This window comes from Diceros bicornis, chromosome 24 (genome assembly GCF_020826845.1).
Source record: "Diceros bicornis minor isolate mBicDic1 chromosome 24, mDicBic1.mat.cur, whole genome shotgun sequence".
Taxonomy (NCBI): Eukaryota; Metazoa; Chordata; class Mammalia; order Perissodactyla; family Rhinocerotidae; genus Diceros; species Diceros bicornis.
In genome coordinates, this window is record NC_080763.1 from 22,033,777 (window position 1) to 22,051,369 (window position 17,593).

Genomic DNA, 17,593 nt, shown 5'->3' on the forward strand with positions numbered 1-17,593 from the left:
ATTCCGTGCGTGGCTTGCATATTTTCTTTTGAGTGGGGATATATGATAGATATAGAAAAGTACAAACCCATGTGGATATACATTTTGAAGAATTATTATAAAGGAGATACCTACCACCCAATTAAGAAGTAGAGCATTACCAGCTCCCAAGCCCTCCAAGGGCTCCTCCCTGATAAAGACAGCCTCTGTTCTTCTCTAGGTCACCAGTGTCCTCACTTTTGTGACAGTTTTTTCTTTGTTTTCCAAATTTAACCACTCAGGTCTAAGCAGTGCAGTTTAATTTTAGCTGTTTTTGGACTTTAAATGAATGGAATCATATGAATGTATATTGTTGTACCTTTCTTCTTTTACTCTGTATTTGTGAGATTCATCCTTCTGTGTGTGGCTGTGGTTTATTTGGTTTCATTGTTGTCTAGTATTCTGTTATAGGTGTACACCAACTTCTTTATCCATGCCGCTGTTGATGAATATATAGTTATTTTCCAGTGTCGTACTATGACAGACAGTGCTGCTATGAGCTTTATTTAAAAAAATTTTTTGTGGTAAAAGATACATAACATAAAATTTACCATTTTAACCAGTTAAATTTACCATTTATTTTAACAAGTTCTGTGGCATTAGGTACATTCACATTGTTGTGTGACTTCGTTAGGCTTTGAAATGGCAGCACTGTCCCTAGGCTTCCACTTTTATTCCTGTAATCTTATCTGTTATCTCCTTAGAGGAAGGAGAGAAAAATGTTACCTGCCTTTTATAAAGGTGAATGAAACCCCTGAAAACATTGGATGCTTCAGTGCTGTAGTGCAGTTCCTCATTGTATTGCAGCCAAAACCTTTGGAAATTCATCCCTTCCCTTAGAATAAAGTTCTAGACAGTAAGTGTGCTGAATTATTTCTTTACATCCAGGGTAAATCCAGAACTATAATGACACATATTGATGATTCTATAAAATTTCATTTATTTCCCAGGCTGTGTTTTTTATCCTAATGACTCACTAGAATTGTCACATACATGTTATAAAAATTAGAGAGAAGGATCTTTCCCCAAGAAAAATAATTTAAAGTTTAGGTCCTTTTTTGAGTTAGTATTCATTGTATATTTTTCAAGGGAAAAGTACTGATTTGTGGCTGTAAAAGGACAAAGATCTGTAATATCCAAATGTGGATGGTTGGTTATAAGTTACTGCCAAGTGTCGGAGGAATCTGTCCCTCACATTTTGGCTGACTCCCTTTAGAACTCAAAGCTATCTCTCTGTTTTTTTCTGAGGCACATTTCGTATTTGTAAAATGAAAATGCTGCCTGCTCCTATAAGGGTCTTAGATACTAAGGGATGTTACAAGGGTATTAGGTGCTATGTATCAAAATGGTGAGCTCCATGGAGATAGGTGCTATATAAAGCTGTGGTATTTCCCTTTACTAGATGATACTCCAAATCATACTAACTCCTCCAAGGAGGTCCCTTCCTCGGCTGTGCTGAGAAGCCTTCAGGTGAATGTGGGCCCAGACGGAGAGGAGACGAGGGCTCAGACTGTACAGAAGTCCTCGGAGTTTTTGTCCACTCCAGAACCTCCTAGTTTGTTGCAAGATCTACAGCCAAGTGATAGCACGTCTTTTATTCTTCTTAACCTAACAAGAGCAGGTATTCTTTATCCTTTTCTGAACTCTGCTCACACTTAAGAAAAAAATTGGGGATGGGGCATACTTAATTTAGTCATACTTAAAGTGGAAAGAAGCCTTATTATTTTATTATTTTGGAGAATTAGTGTAACCTGGTGATCAATTGAATGTATAGAGAGAGGGCAGACTCTAGGATGGCTCAAAAGTTTCTTTCTTTCTTTTTTTTTTTTTGTGAGGAAGATTAGCCCTGAGCTAACATCCGATGCCAATCCTCCTCTTTTTGCTGAGGCATATTGGCCCTGGGCTAACATCCGTGCCCATCTTCCTCTACTTTATATGGGATGCTGCTGCAGCATGGCTTGACAAGCGGTGCGTTGGTGCACGCCCGGGATCTGAACCTGTGAAACCCCGGGTTGCCGAAGCAGAGTGCGTGCACTTAACTGCTATGCCACCGGGCCCCTCAAAAGTCTCTTGTTTGGAAAATTGGGTAGCACCATTCACCAAGATAGCACAGGAAGAACAGGCCTTGGGGGAGGATGATTAGTTCTGGTTTGTACCTCTTGATGTTGAGAAATCCGAGGGACATTCAGGAGGAGGTGTCCTTTAGAGTTAGAAACAGAAATCCAGAGTTCTAGAGAAGTCTGGTGTGAAATAAGTAGTTTTGGTGCTTAATCAGCATTCAGGAAATGTATGAAACAATGAGCATGGATTCTTTGATTCAAGAGTAGTCTGGAGCATAAACAGAAAAGAAGGTAAATCTGGGACCCTGAAAAAGACATTTAAGAGGGTAAGAGAAGAAGAGGAAGGAGCTTCTAGAGAGGGATAAAGAAAACAGAATGAGAGTGGTATGGGAGAAGCCAAAGGAGGAAAAAGTTTTAAAGAAGAAAAGGTACTAAATCGTGTGAGCTCCCACAGGATGGGCTAGTGAGATGAGGACTGGGAAGTGTAGGTCTGGTGACCTTAGCAAGAGCAATTGTTATTAAGCTAGTAGAGGTGGAGGCCAGGGTTAAAGAGATGGTGAGTGGATGGCAAGGTAGAAAGTGGATATGCAAGTTAGAAGTTACACTTGTTCGAGAAACTTGACTTGGAAGGAACAGGAGAGAAGATGATAGCTAGAGAAATACTGGGAATTTTCTATTCTTTTTTTAAAAGTAAATATGAGAGAGACTTGAGCTTGGACAGAGTTAAAGGTTGTAAGGTGGCCACTAGAGAGGAGTGGGTTGCAGATGGGAGAGAGGAGATAGCTGAAGGGTAGGATTGGGAGAGGAGAGGTGAAGGTTAGCCTGATTGCCAGGAAGGACAGCTTTGCTTCTGATACAAGAAAGGGTAAGATAAAGACAATGTTTAGGCTAAGTGTGGAAAGATGTCCTAGCCTAATCTTGTATGAGAATAGAAGCTTGAGCTGAGAGGTGAAGATCTGGAATAGCAGATTCAGGACACGGAGAGTTTCTGAACCAGGGCTGATAAAAGGATTACTTGATGGCTAACTTCCGTATACTCTCTTGTTTCTTCCAGGTCTGGGCTCTTCAGCCGAGCACTTAGTATTTGTACAAGATGAGGCGGAGGATGCAGGGAATGATTTCCTCTCCAGTGAGAGCACGGACAGTAGCATTCCATGGTTCCTCCGGGTTCAGGAGTTGGCCCATGACAGTTTGATTGCTGCTACTCGTGCACAACTGGCAAAGAATGCAAAAACTAGCAGCAATGGTGAGACCTCTGTGGCGTTTTCCTTTCCAGTATTCTGTGCAAAGATTTTGGTAATGAAATGGCTATGTTTTGAGTTGTATATAATCCAAGTTATTTTATTGGTGAGAGCAGAAGGTTAGAAATGTGTAAATTGTTTGTCTTATTTTCTGTGCAATAACTCAGCCACGCCAGAATTGTGTTCAGAATCAACTAAACTACAATTCTCAATTGTCAGCTTAAATAATGTACAGAGCCCCTTTTAAAGGAAGAAAATTTTTCACAGATCCTGGTGTTATCTTGAATTGTTTTTATTGTAATGTTCCTTATAGTTAGAGCTGTCATACCATTATGAAATCAAAACCATTTTATCAATTAATAGAAATAAAACTACAAAACCAATGAAAATAAAATTAATATTGAGTCAGTGTGGCAGGTGATGATGTTTTGCTGAAACTGAATTACTGCTCTTGGCAATTTAGTGATTAGCAGCTACCATAGTGCTGCTTTTTTTTTATTGGAACCAGTTCATCAGATGACCTATAAATATCCAAACAAGCTGTAGTGCTGTTTTCTTTTGATTTCAGCATGTCTGCAAATCTCTGTGCCACTTTCTTCTATCCAGTAATTTTCAAAGTGTGGATCACCTGCATCACCTGGAAACTTAGAAATGCAAATTCTCAGGCCTCATCCTACTGAATCAGAAACTTGCGGTCTTGTAGTAAGCCCTCTTGGTGGTTCTGATGCATATTAAAGTTTGAGGACCACATTCACATCCCTCCTAAACCACTCCTAAACCACTGTAAAAACTTTCCTTTTGTAGCATGCCATGATACTTTTTGTTTTAGATTTGCCTCTACATTTTCTCATTAACTTGTGACAATTGAGGTAATACAACAAATTATTAAGGTAAGAAGGTACATAACTATCGTTATCACAAACCAAGCTTAAGCACTGAACTGTCATATTAGTACGTAGCTGTTTGGAGCTCATGTAGATGATCTAGAATATGTTTATGATTATTTTTTGATTACCATGCAAATGAAAATTAAAAATTAAAAATTTCCTCGTACAGAACTCAAGGATCCCTGAGAATATTTCAGAATATTCTAGTTTTAGAAACATTAACCTAAATCTTTCCTGCACAGAGAACTCCAAACTTCTTTTAGTTTTCAAAATAATTAGTTCTGTTTGTGACTATCAGAGTGCTGCTTAGAATGGCCAATTTTATCATTTTGGGAGGATTCTAAAGTTTAGATTCTTCCTGAGATGCTTTTTCTAATCTCTGGATCCTGACACCGTCAGCATCTCCTTGTTGCATTGAGGAAGTAGTACTATATTTGCCAGTGAGAAGCAGTGTAGGGAGGGAACTTGGGATTTGGAATCTGGGGACCTGGGATCCAGACCTGGTGCCATCATTTACTAGTTCCCTGCCTGGGGAATTGAATCTCCCTTAGCTTCAGTTTTCTCATATTCAGAACATAGAGATCAGGTAGCTTATCTGATTGGATTGTTAATAGCGATTAAATAAGATTCTATCTGGGAAATGCTTTATAATCAGCAATGCATTGTGTGGATATTTTTATTACTCCCAAAATATGTTACCTTACTACTTAACAACTACCTTGTATGCTTGAATGTAAAGTGAGCCCCAAAATATGACAGTCTTTGATTTTGTCAATGAGATGATTCCCTAAAAGCCTTTTTGGGGCTTAGGTAAATAAACCTTTAGGCATGTAGATAAAATTAAACACTATTAAGTTGCTATTTGAAAATTTTATTATTTTGGTTACACACACATTTTAAACCATGAAATGTGTTAATTTAATGTTGCTTTTCACCTGCTAACATGTAATGAAATGATTTTATTCAATATTGTAATGCATTTTTAACATAAATATCTTTGTTATTACTGAAGCCACTTTGTGAGTCCTCTAGCACTGGTTTTCAGAGCACATCATCTTCACTTCCATCTGATTGAAATACAGAAATATTTTAATTTCGTATATGATACTCTATATTAGGGGTCAGCAAAGGCCTATGGGCCAAATAACCACCTGGTTTTGTAAAATTTTATTGGAACACAGGCATGTCCACACAAATCGTCTATGGCTGCTACTATGGCACAGTTGAGTGAGTTGTGACAGAGATTATATGACCCTCAAAGCCAAAAATATTTACTATCTGGCCCTTTACAGAAAAAGTTTATGGACCCCTGCTATATGATACTCTCAATGGAAGTTTTATCCCAAACGCAAAGACCTACTGACATAACTGTAGGATCTTTAAAGTGTTTACAGTATTATCCAACATGCGCAATATGAGGTATTGAATTTCTTTGTCTCTTTCTTTTTTGGGGGGTGGGAGACCAGTTTATCAGATGACCTCTAAATATCCAACACTATTATTTGTTCAGGTCATTTTAAGCTAATCTGTCTTCTGCAAACAGTGCATTGTTTTAAAAAACAAAGTAATTGAGGGAGCACTCCTATAACTGAGTGATTTTATAAGGACTCAAATACAAGGCAACTCACTTTTTTCTGAGGGATTTTTTTCTGTTTTATGATTATATCATGTTCTCTTTGTATCTACAAAATTGAATGCACAACGCCTCAACTGTCACGGGTTTAAATCTCTGAATTAACATGGGGTTTCTATAGCCTTTCATTAGAAATTAATTGGCTGGAGCTCTGGAGTTGGTGGGAAATTTCCTTTATGGTATATGCACTTTTGTGCTGTTTAAAATTTACCTATGTGTAGGTATTACTTTTTCAAATAAATAAAGCTATGTGGGATAATATTTTATTTAAAAAGTTAATTAATAATAATTAGCAGAAGGCATCTTAGGTTCTACTCTGACCTTGGAGCATTTAGTTTTATGAGTAGCATTTGGTGAGGCACAGCAAGGAGATTGTAGGGCAGGAAGAGAATAAGATTAATAGGACAGAAACTGCCTTTGATGAACTGTCCGGTTCCAGGGAATGTGAAGGATCCAACATATATTATCCTACTCTTGGCTTTTGAGAGGGAAATTTGGAAATATAAATCTTCTCCCCAGGGTATGTATAGTGGAAAAATAAACTCCATATGCTTATAGCAGAATTTAAGAGGTCATGAATGTTTTTCTCTATGATGTCTAATTGTGTCTTGAAGAAAATAAAAGAAATGGAGCACCACGTGCTATTCTGGAATTTATGTAAAGTTTTAACTAATTGATTTCATTTACATTTAAGGGAGGCACTGCACTGTGTGCTCTTCTCCTCCCCTCCTTTTATTCTATTGAACAAAAAACTTCCATAGATATTATCTCTAACTTTTTATAATGTGGTTAGAAATTTTAAAATCAGCTGAGTTTTTGCATTCTTAAATCTTTTATAACTAAAGAGGAGTGGTACAGGACATTGGAAGGTGATTCGTATTCTCTAGAATGATAGAAACAGCCAAATTGACTTCAGAAGATAGAAATCTAAGAATGGCCATCTACAAAAGAAATTACTACCATAAGCCCACAACTAAGCCAGAGTGGCTGCTCCTCCTTAAAATACAAGTTTTTGTTATCTAGATCTTTAGGTAAAAGATGACATTAGTCATCTTCTGTAGCACTCTGGGTGTTGATATACCCACTTCCCCACCAGTCTGTGTAATGTAAAATAGGTTTGACTCTGCTTTTTGATATGAAACCATTTTGGACATTTCTTACATTTGCCAAAGAGGCCTAGTTGTGTGAAACAAAGCATGATGGCTTTTGATAGTTCTCTCAAGTAAGAGGATGAGGATGTAGAGCACTCTCACTTCTGTTGTTAAATGAATACAAAGAGAGCTGGGGAAGATGAAGATAGAGATCTGATTAATGATCACTAGAAGTGAAATAAAGGAGCTTTATTGTTTGAACCAAAGTATCTGAGCTGGGTCCTTCCATGGATTACAAATATGTGACTCTGTTACAGGAGAAAATGTCCACCTTGGTTCTGGTGATGGGCAACCCAAAGATTCTGGGCCCCTTCCTCAAGTGGAAAAGAAGCTCAAGTGTACAGTTGAAGGCTGTGACCGGACATTTGTGTGGCCAGCTCACTTCAAGTACCACCTTAAAACTCATCGGTGAGCATATCTGAGATTCCATTCTTGGAACTCAGGAACACTGATGCTTCCAGAAGATCTTGTCCCGCCAGTTGACAGAAGAAAGCAGAGACTCCAGCTCACTTGTCTTTTGTTTTTTAATAGAAAGATTTGCGTTGTCTCGTTTTCCTCGTTCTTGACAAATATATAAGGAGACATTTGGCACCTAAATATCTTAGAGCAAGAGTTTCTCAAATGTCATTATAAAACTCAATTTTTTGGAGAACTTAAAAATAACACATAAGCTGGAGGCCCTACCCTAAACCTATGAAATCAGTATTTCGAGAGGTAGGGCCTGGGCATCTGTAGTTTTAGCAAACCTTAGGGGATTCTGATATATCCAGGTTTGGGATTTACTGTCTGTTTTGAGAGTCAATAGGAGATTTGACTTGTCCTCTCTAGCAAAGAGCATTTTCAGGTATTATTGCTTATGTGATTTTTTTCTTTTTTTTGCAGAAATGATCGCTCCTTCATCTGCCCTGCAGAAGGTTGTGGGAAAAGCTTCTATGTGCTGCAGAGGCTGAAGGTCCACATGAGGACCCACAATGGGGAGAAGCCCTTTATGTGCCCCGAGTCTAGCTGTGGTAAGCAGTTCACTACAGCTGGAAACCTGAAGAACCACTTGCGCATCCACACAGGTGTGTGCAACCCCAACATTTCCGCAGGCAGTCTACTACTTGGCATAATGCTTATCCTTAGGAAAGGCTCTGAGGTGGAAATAGAAATGAAGGTCTAGGGTTGTTGCTAGAACTCTGAAGATGGAATTTCTTTTTTTTCAAATGCCTCATGGCACTCTGGTTTATTTAATAACATTGAGCTTTCACCTGTATGTGAGGAAAGCACAGTGTTGATTTCTGCCTCCAGGAGCCTAAAGTGTAGGAAGGGAGATAAGACCTCCTCTGATAACAATGATATGATGAGATATGGACAAAATAAGTCTGTTTCCAAATATCTTTGAACATTACACAGTTATAGTTTTGGTCAGTAACATTTATTGCGTTACACAAACCATGGCACTAAATGGGGTCAGGTTGGGGGGAAATACAAAAGCTAAGATATAATCCCTGATGTTGAGGAGTTTGCTTTCCTGTTAGAGCCTCACAACATGAGGAACAGAATGGAGAAGTGACTTGTTCTGGGTCAAACAGAATGTTAATATCAAAGGAGCAAAATAAAGATACTCTGACTCTTAGTCTAAGAGTTTAAAGGTGACTTTCCAAACCACTTGGCCTAGCATTTGCTAAGTCTCTTGCCAGAGCTTAATCACTGAACCCAGACTATCTTAGGATTTGTAGTTTATTCTCACCCACTTTCTCTGTCTCTTCATAGTTTATTCTTGTGTTGCTAAAATGACAGCAGGTACGATTAAAGGGCATTTAAAAAGTGAAACCCAAGCTTAAGCCACATTTGTTCCAGGCATGTCCCTGTGATTCCCTCTAGATTGACATTACCACTGAATATGTTTTAGGGCAGAATAGCTCTGTTCTCAGCATTTTCTTGAGAGAGTAAACTATACTTACTCCAAAAAAGCAGTTTGAATGAAAGAACAAGAAAAACATCTAGCTGAATAGATAAGGAAAGAAGTAGAGTTCACCATGTCTTATTGTTAAATTCAGTAACCTCTTCATCCTTGTGCTGCTCGTCATCTTTGTAGCATTTGATACAAGTGAACATCTTAAAATGCTTTCCTTTACTTCAGAGTATGACCTGATTTTCTCCTTCATTTTAACTCTTGCTAGCTTTCCCTTATTAATCTTCTGATTGTTCACCAATATCAGAATTTCAGGTTGCTCTGATTTCACTCAATTTGCTCTCTCGTCACAGTCTCACAACCTCAATTTAATCATTTCTCCCTGGATGCCTCACAGATCTGAGTCTCAATAATTAATATAATAATAAAAGTTAGCATTTATTGAGGCAATTTAATATGTACCAAGCACATATACATTAATTATGTCATTTAATCTTCAAGGTAACTTTATGCAGTAGATACTATATTTCTTGATGAAGAAACAGATTAGGAGTTAAGTAACTTGCCCAACATTACATAGCTAAGAAGTGGCAGAGCTAGGATTTGAATTTTGATCTGATTCTAAAACTTTTCCAAAGATTTTGTTTTCAAATACTGACAACTCAATTTATCTCAGATGTCAGAACTGACCTCAGATGTTTATTAGTAGTAATGATAGTAATTAAAGCTGCCAATTTTAGTGGCTTATCATGAGGGCTTACTGTGTGCCAAGCACTATGCTGAATATATTTAACTTGTATTATCTCATTTAATCCTCAGAATAATGTTTTGAGATTGTATTATGTTAATTTTATAGATAAAAAGCTGATTCTCAGGTTAAATATCTTCCCCATACTAATAATTGGTAGTGCCAAGATTCGAACTCAAGGTTAACTGACTCATGCTCTTAACCATTATGCAGCATTGCCTCTTGAATCTCCTCTTCTCTCGTGTCCTTTTTCTCTGCGAAATCACCATCCTCTCAGTTTCCATATAGGAAGGCCGTCTCGCCTAAACCAGGTTGATGCAGACATTCCTGCCACTAGATTCTGATGAATCTTTTCCTAAATTCTCTAAGGTTCTTTAGTTCATCTCGTTAAACATTTAACCTTATTTATTACTGGAATTTTCTGTTTTTCTAACATTTATTCTATCATTTGTGAGTATATTGTTCATTCATTTGGCAAGTTTTTGAGTGCCTAGCATTCTAGGATAGGTGTGAGTATACAAATAAGCTTTCAAAAAAGTTACAGGACACTGGACAGTCACAAACATTAAATGGTGTGGTACAGTCTGAAAGAACAGCATAATCTAGAGCAGTGCTACACCCTACTTCAAGGCCCAGCTCCCATGTTGTCACCATGCCAGCCTTACTTGCTGAGTAGGAAAAACTCACTCTTCCTGTGTTTCTCCTTTACTCTTGCACTACTGCCACACTCACACTTCTGACACCAGATGTGTGGGGTTTTTCCCCACACAAAGCAATTCTCTCTGACACCGGCTGAGTGTCCTCCAATCTAACTCAATTCTGACACTCTCTACCTGGAGATAGCGTCAGATCCCACAGGTTAAGGGCTCAGTCCCACGAGACTTCCTTCCACTTCAGATGCCAAAGCAAGTATTAGGTCCCCAGGTTACTCACAACTTGTGTCTGACTTGGCTACAAATTGGAGGTTTCCATGATCTTCCCCTTTGGATTCGATTATTTGCTAGAACAGCTCACAGAACTCAGGGAAACACTTACTTATGTTTACCAGTTTATTATATAATAAAGGATATGATAAAGGAGACAGATGAACAGCCAGACGAAGAGATATATAGGGTGAGGTCTGGAAGGGTCCAAAGCACAGGAGCTTCTGTCCCTGGGGAGTTTGGGTGTTCTACCCTTCCGACATATAGATGTGTTCACCAACCCTGAAGTTCTCTGAACCCTGTACTTTTGGGATTTTTATGGAGGCTTCATCATGTAGGCATGATTGATCATTAACTTCATTTTCAGCCTCTCTCCCCTCCTTGGAGAATGGGAGGTGGGGTTGAATATCCCAAGCGTCTGATCATGTCTTGATCTTTCTCATGAGCAGCCCCCATCCATGAGCCCACCAAGAGTCACCTTATTAGAACAAAAGACACTGTTATCACCCAGGAAATTCCTAGGGATTTAGGAACTCTGTGTCAGGAAGGGTCAAAAACCAATATTCTAGTGCTCTTATCACTTAAGAAATTACAAGGATTTTAGGAGCTCTGCATAAAGAACTGGGATCAAAGACTAAATGTTAGAACAAAAAATTCTCCTAGGACCCCTGTTTACAAGGGTTTTAGGAGTTCTGTGTCAGGAACCAGGGGCCGAGACCAATATTATGTATTTCTCATTACTTCACACTTGCCGTTTTTTGAACTTGCCCTGGGCATTCTCAGTTTCAAGGTTGTGCTCACACTATTCCTTGTGCCTGAAATTCCCTTCCATCCTTGTCATCTTTTAAGATCAGCCTAAATTCAGCTTCCTTAAAAAATTATCACAATCAGAATTCCTCATTTTCTAAATGCTTATATCACTTTTTTGTACAGGAATTTATATTAAAGTTATTATGAATACATATGTCTCTCTCACATTAGTCTGTGACCCTTGGAGAATAGAGACCTCATCTCTGATTTTTTTCACTTCTTATTTTGAAGTAATTATAGACTCACAAGAAGTTGCAAAGAGTACAAAGAGTTCTGTGTGCGCTTCACCCAGCCTCCCCTAAAACTGACATCTTATGTAGCCATAGTACACTATCAAAACCAGAAAGTTAACAGTACTGTCAGTCTACAGACCTTATTCAGTTTTCACCATTTATCTTTGATTTTTAAAATAACAAAGTAATATTGTAGGAAATGAAAATTACGGAAAAGCAAAAGGAGAAAATAAATCATCCATAATACCACTATCAGGATGTAACTACTTTTAATATACTGTTACAGATTTTTCTGTGTACCTCTGACCAAACATCTCTGTTTATTTGTTTGCTTTATAAAATGGGACTATGTAAGGCCTATTTTATAACCTTTAAAAATCTGTACTCTTAAATAGATCTAGAAACTGAATCTTGAAGAGAATTGATGTAAGGTACAAATCCTGATGTAAGGTACATATATACTGTTAATCTTGTTATCCTCACAAGGGATGGTAGGTCAGTACAGCTGGGAGTCAGCCCTTGAGGCAGGAGGGAGAAGGAAGTATAATGCTCAGAGGCAGCTACTCTAAAGAAAGGGGCAGTCTGGTGGGCTGTGTATGTGGAGATTGTTGAGAGGCAACACTTGTTAGATAGCCCAGTTGAGATTACATAGCACGAATTCAAGAAATCAAGAGTAAGTCACTGGAAACAGGATAAGATTGATGGAAAAAGAGAGTAATAGTCAATCATCAGAAGATTGAGTCTTTGTCTCATTTTCTGTCTCTAGGAGAGAAGCCTTTCCTTTGTGAAGCTCAAGGATGCGGCCGTTCCTTTGCTGAGTATTCTAGCCTCCGAAAACATTTGGTGGTTCACTCAGGTACTAGAACCTGTGCCATTCATAGATTTCAGAGAAGGTGGAGAGCCAAAAGGATAAAAGGGTGGGGGATGGTATAAAGAAATCTAAAAAGAAACAAACTGTTCACCATACATTTTCCTCCTCATTATGACAGAATCAGAAATCAAAGCCCTTGATAATTGTATTCAAAGGGTCATATAGTCAAGGGGAAAAAATCTAATTGTTATTATTTTCAGCTGAGCCATTGAACTGCTTTCTAATCTAGACCTTGTTCTGAGGAGATCAGCAAATTGATTTGCCACTGTGCTGGGTGCTTTATACGTTACATCAAATATGGGCCATGGAGGTTATTCAGAGCAGAGACTTGCAAAGGCAGAAGTGAACTCAAAGTGGAGAGACATTCTAGAATGGAATCAGGTAATTATTCAAATGGCTAGCTGTGGAAAGCAAAAGGAAACCAGAACAGGAGGAGTGGAGAGAAAGAACTGAAAGTTATTTATGATGAGGACAGCAAAACAATTCAGTGGGAGTGAGGGAGTTGGAGAGATGTAATCAGTCAGGGATGTGAATTTCAGAGTTGAGATCCTAGAGATGGAGCAGTTTTTATCATGACAGGTTCTAAGCAGAGGTGGCAAACTGATGTGTTTTGCTTGCCTTATAGGGTATTTTAATTTTATTTTACTTTATTTCATGATGTAAAATTATTTCAAGGCCACCCCTGATGGTCAAAGTTCGGTGCTCACCGCCTCGGTGGCCCAGGTTTGCTTCATGGTTGCAGAACCACACCACCCGTCTGTCAGTTGCCATGCTGTGGTGGTGGCTCACATAGAGAACTAAAAAAAAAAAAGGACTTAGAACTAGGATATACAACGATGTACTGGGGGGCTTTGGGGAGAAGAAAAGAAGAGAGAGAGAGAGAGGAAGATTGGCAACAAATGTTAGCTCAGGGCGAATCTTTCCCTGCAAAAAAAAAATCTCATGAAAAAAATTATTTCAAACATACATAAAAGTAGAGAAAATAAAGACATTTTCTTATGTAACAACACTGCTTATTATCATACCTATCAAAATTAACAATAATTCCTTGGTTTTCTCTCATACCTAGTCCATGTTCAGTTTTTTCCAGTTGTCTCAAAAATGTCTTTTAAGGTGGGTTTGTTTAAAGCAGGATCCAGCAAGGTCTAATATTACATTTGGTTAGCAAGTCTTCTTGAATCTAGATCTGTCTACACCCAGTTTTTTTTTCATGCCATAGACGTTGCACAACAGTCAGGTCTGGTCCTATAGAACGTCTCACATTCTGGATTTGTTGGTTTGCTTCCTTTTATGTCATTTAACTTGTTCCCTATATTTCCTATAAATGGAAGTAAGCCTTAAAAGCTTCAGAGGTTCAAAGATTTTGCCAAGGATATGTTATAGGTGGTTCTCTGTGCTTCATTTTGTATCATATCAGAGGGCACACAGTGCTTGGTTGTCGAAGTTCATCAGTGGGTTCAGTTGGTAACACCCTGATCCCCACATTGTAAAGTTCCCTAGCATCCTTTTGCCTTACGGTTTCATCTCTGAATGATGCCTGAATTTTTTATTTCATTAGGATTGTAAATGGTGGTTTTTCTAATTCTATTATTTTGTTCATATTTCTTAGCTGGAATTCTTCTGTACAGTAGTTCTCTATCAACTAGGACTAATTTGCATGGGAAAAGCGGGATAAATGTGTAATTCTTTTCTTTTAATTGTGAGTTTTCAGAATGAGAAATTGGTGCTTGGTTACTTCTATTAGTGTCAGATAAGTGGCATTTTCTTTGCTTTTTCTCTCGTTAGTATTAGTTTGAATTCATGGGTTTCTATATATTCACTGTATTTCAATCGACTGCAGTTTTTTTAGGCAGCTTTTTTGACTTATAATGCACATACCTTAAAATTCACCCCTTGTAAGTGTACAAATCAGTGATTTTTAGAAAATATATAGAATATATAGAATAGTACATTTATCTCCACAAACCAGTTTTAGAACACTTTTTATCACATCAAAAAGTTCCTGTGTGCTCCTTTTCTTTCAGTTCCTGCTCCCATCCCCAGACCCAGGCAACCACTGGTCAACTTTCTGTGTTTGTCAATTTGCCTTTTCTGGAAATTTTCTGGCCATTTCATGTACTTTTGCTACCTACTAGTCCCCTGTAGATGTGAGTTTTTGACCCCTGCTTTAAGTGTGGTTGTCTGAGTAGGTGGAATGGAGACTGAGAGTTTTGGACTTGAGGACATAGAGCATAGTTTAGATCATTGTGTAGAAGAACCACCAGTGTAAATGTTGAAGACTGTGAGAGTGGTGGCAGGAAAGAGGAAAGGGTCTAGTATGAACCTAGGGTTGGAATACTTGAGGGTGGTACATGTTCTAGAGGTCCATGGAAGACTGTTTCTGAAAAGGCAAGTAAATATTCTGTGTGGCTGCCATGATCTTATACCAAAGAGGTTGTTTTGTGAAGGCAGCAGTACAGTGGGTCTGGAAAGGACTGGGGCCTGGGAGCAGTGAGCATGCTAAGCCCTCCTGGTATACTCTTCGTGCCTTCCCCCACGTACTGAAGGTTGAGAGGCAGAGGGAAGGTAGAGAATGGGAGAAGGAGCAGCCTCTTATGTTTAGTGTAACATTCTCTGGGCTTCTCCATCTAGATCTTGAGTCCATTCTCTTGCTCTCAGAAATGTACCCTGTCTTTTTGGCTCCCGTCTTAACCTGGTCCCTGTTTCAGGAGAGAAGCCCCATCAGTGTCAAGTCTGTGGGAAGACTTTCTCTCAGAGTGGGAGCAGGAATGTGCACATGAGAAAGCATCACTTGCAGATGGGAGCAGCTGGGAGTCAAGAGCAGGAACAAACTGGTGAGGAGAGAGGGTATAGTGGAGGGACAGATCTTCTGGGTTCAAGAAGCCAAATAACTGTCCTGTCTGGTTGTCTGGAAATTTTCTGATTCTTCTTTGGGTGGAGAGACCTGGTCCCATTTGATGGACTAGTGGTTTCCAAATGTAGCCATATAGTAAAATCATATGCAAGCTTTTAAAACATATATATTCATATTGCTTGTCCACCCCTCCCCCCAAATACAACAAAACAGTCTGATAAATGAGATTATTTGGGAGTGAGATCCCAGAATCTGTAGTTTTAAAAGTTTCCCTAGTAAGTTTGATGGTAACTAGTGCTGATCCATGAACCAGCATTTGAGTATCACTGTATTAAAGATTTCTGTATGACAAGAGTTTAATCATTTTTTACTTACCAGTCATGACTCTTTTTTTACCCTAACTTGTATTTGATAACTCACTTTTATTATTATTCCTTTTTCATATATTTCCTTAATTATTTCATTCCAAATATTCCTTTCTAAGGATGCATCCATCCTGTTTGATATGCTAATTATCCAGATGCTGATCACAAGCAAGGATATTTATCTGTGAAGCTGAACTCTTCCTTTCTAGGTTTATTCTTGCTTCCCAAAAGTAGGTGAAATAGGAGTTGGTATCCAAGATACATACAGGCTATCTTCTAGTTCTGAAAGAAAAGGCCAGCTTCCTGTGAAGGAAAATGGGGACCAGGCACAGCCTTGACTGCTGTATGTCTCACATCCTATTCTCTGTGCAGCTGAGCCACTAATGGGCAGTAGCTTGCTTGAAGAGGCTTCAGTAACCAGTAAAAACCTGGTGTCTATGAATTCCCAGCCCAGCCTTGGTGGAGAGTCCTTGAATCTACCAAATACCAATTCTATCCTAGGAGTTGATGATGGTAAGACTTTCAACTCTGCTTTATTTGGGGAAAATTGGCTGCAATTAGGGACTAAGGAATGGGGTTGTCTCCAAAATGGAGGTTTTAATTAATTTCATTTCTTGTGAGTAGCTGTGGTATGACTGAGTAGCATTTGTGTTGTCTCTGGGGTGGGTAAGTGAATCTGTTAAACAAAAATTCATTGAAATGATGTAACAAAAGAATAAAGGGAAAAAAATTTTAAGAAGAAAATTATCCATAATCCTAGCATCCTAGCCCAACTATTTCTATCTTTCCTATTGCAGTTATGGAAGAACTTAACTTTTAAAACATTTAAACAGAACATAACCAGGTTTTACAGAGGAGATATAAAGCACTTTCTCCATACCTTCAAAAGCCATATCTTCTGGAGAAAAGAAAGGGCTTTCTAGGAAACAGTTGCTCCTCTCTGGTATAGAAATTTCACCCAAGTTACACAGGCCAGGCCCTCTTCTCTGAAAAACTTAACAGGTGAGGTCAGCATGCATTTATTCAGTGCCTCCTTTGTGCCTGGCACCATGAGAAAGATAAAAGTAGAAGACAGGGACCATAAAATCTAGTTGAGAAGTCAAAACTTACATATGGGAAGCAACATTGAGTGACTAGAAGATAGTATATAAGCAAATGTTAAATTATATGGTATAGTCTGGAAGAGCAGTATAAGCTAGAAAGCCCCTAGAAGAAACTTTTAATTTATTTGAGAGCTAAGAGGTTTGTGTATAAACTTTTTCCAGAAGATTTTCATGGTGATCCCACTGATGAACATTTACTAAGTCTGAGATCCTATATTTTAGTTACTCAGATCCCACTCAGTCAGTTTTGATTATAAATTAACATGTTTGTGTAACTTATATATGAGCCTACAAGGCCCAGATTGTGCTTCCACAATGAGCCTCCTCTGTTTCACAAATGATACTAGTGGATAACTGAAGTACAGGGCACAGGAATTGCATGGAGCTACTTTGTCAGCCTTAAGGAAGAAATTCTCAAGGGAGGATGGGACACTGAGTAGGAAATTTGAAGCAGATTTAAGTTCTTGACCTGAGCATATTGTGCTATTTGTATCATTGGTGACTGTTTTAAGGGTTGGCTCTGATTCCCTGATTTACCTATCTAAGCAGCTTTTGCCCTGTTTCATACACAATTTTAATCCAGTTAACAGTGCTAAAGCCATATTCTCTAAATTGGAATATTGAAAAATGGTCAACTCTTATATCAAGATTTCTTGCCTTTTCTTCCCATCTCCCTTTTGTAATACTTTCCAGATTCACTGCTAATGATTATCAGACAGGAATTAATTTGGAAGAAATACAGGAATGTGGGATTTAGTTTTTCAGGGAACAGTTTTGAGAGTTCTTAATGAGAGGCTTG

General features: G+C 38.4%; 1 protein-coding gene across 6 annotated transcripts in view; it reads left to right on the forward strand.

Moving 5' to 3' along the window:
• The window catches only part of ZNF410 (zinc finger protein 410), a 38,551-nt gene that overhangs the window by 15,263 nt on the left and 5,695 nt on the right, over positions 1 to 17,593 (forward strand). For 2 of the 6 annotated variants that reach the window (XM_058567322.1, XM_058567323.1), the window contains exons 4-10: positions 1,421 to 1,639; positions 3,133 to 3,324; positions 7,248 to 7,398; positions 7,873 to 8,054; positions 12,368 to 12,457; positions 15,181 to 15,306; positions 16,064 to 16,204. In XM_058567322.1, the coding sequence (XP_058423305.1) occupies positions 1,421 to 1,639; positions 3,133 to 3,324; positions 7,248 to 7,398; positions 7,873 to 8,054; positions 12,368 to 12,457; positions 15,181 to 15,306; positions 16,064 to 16,204 (1,101 nt within the window). The remainder of the gene's footprint in view (positions 1 to 1,420; positions 1,640 to 3,132; positions 3,325 to 7,247; positions 7,399 to 7,872; positions 8,055 to 12,367; positions 12,458 to 15,180; positions 15,307 to 16,063; positions 16,205 to 17,593) is intronic. The other 4 variants (XM_058567324.1, XM_058567325.1, XM_058567326.1 and 1 more) reach the window with 4 other exon arrangements.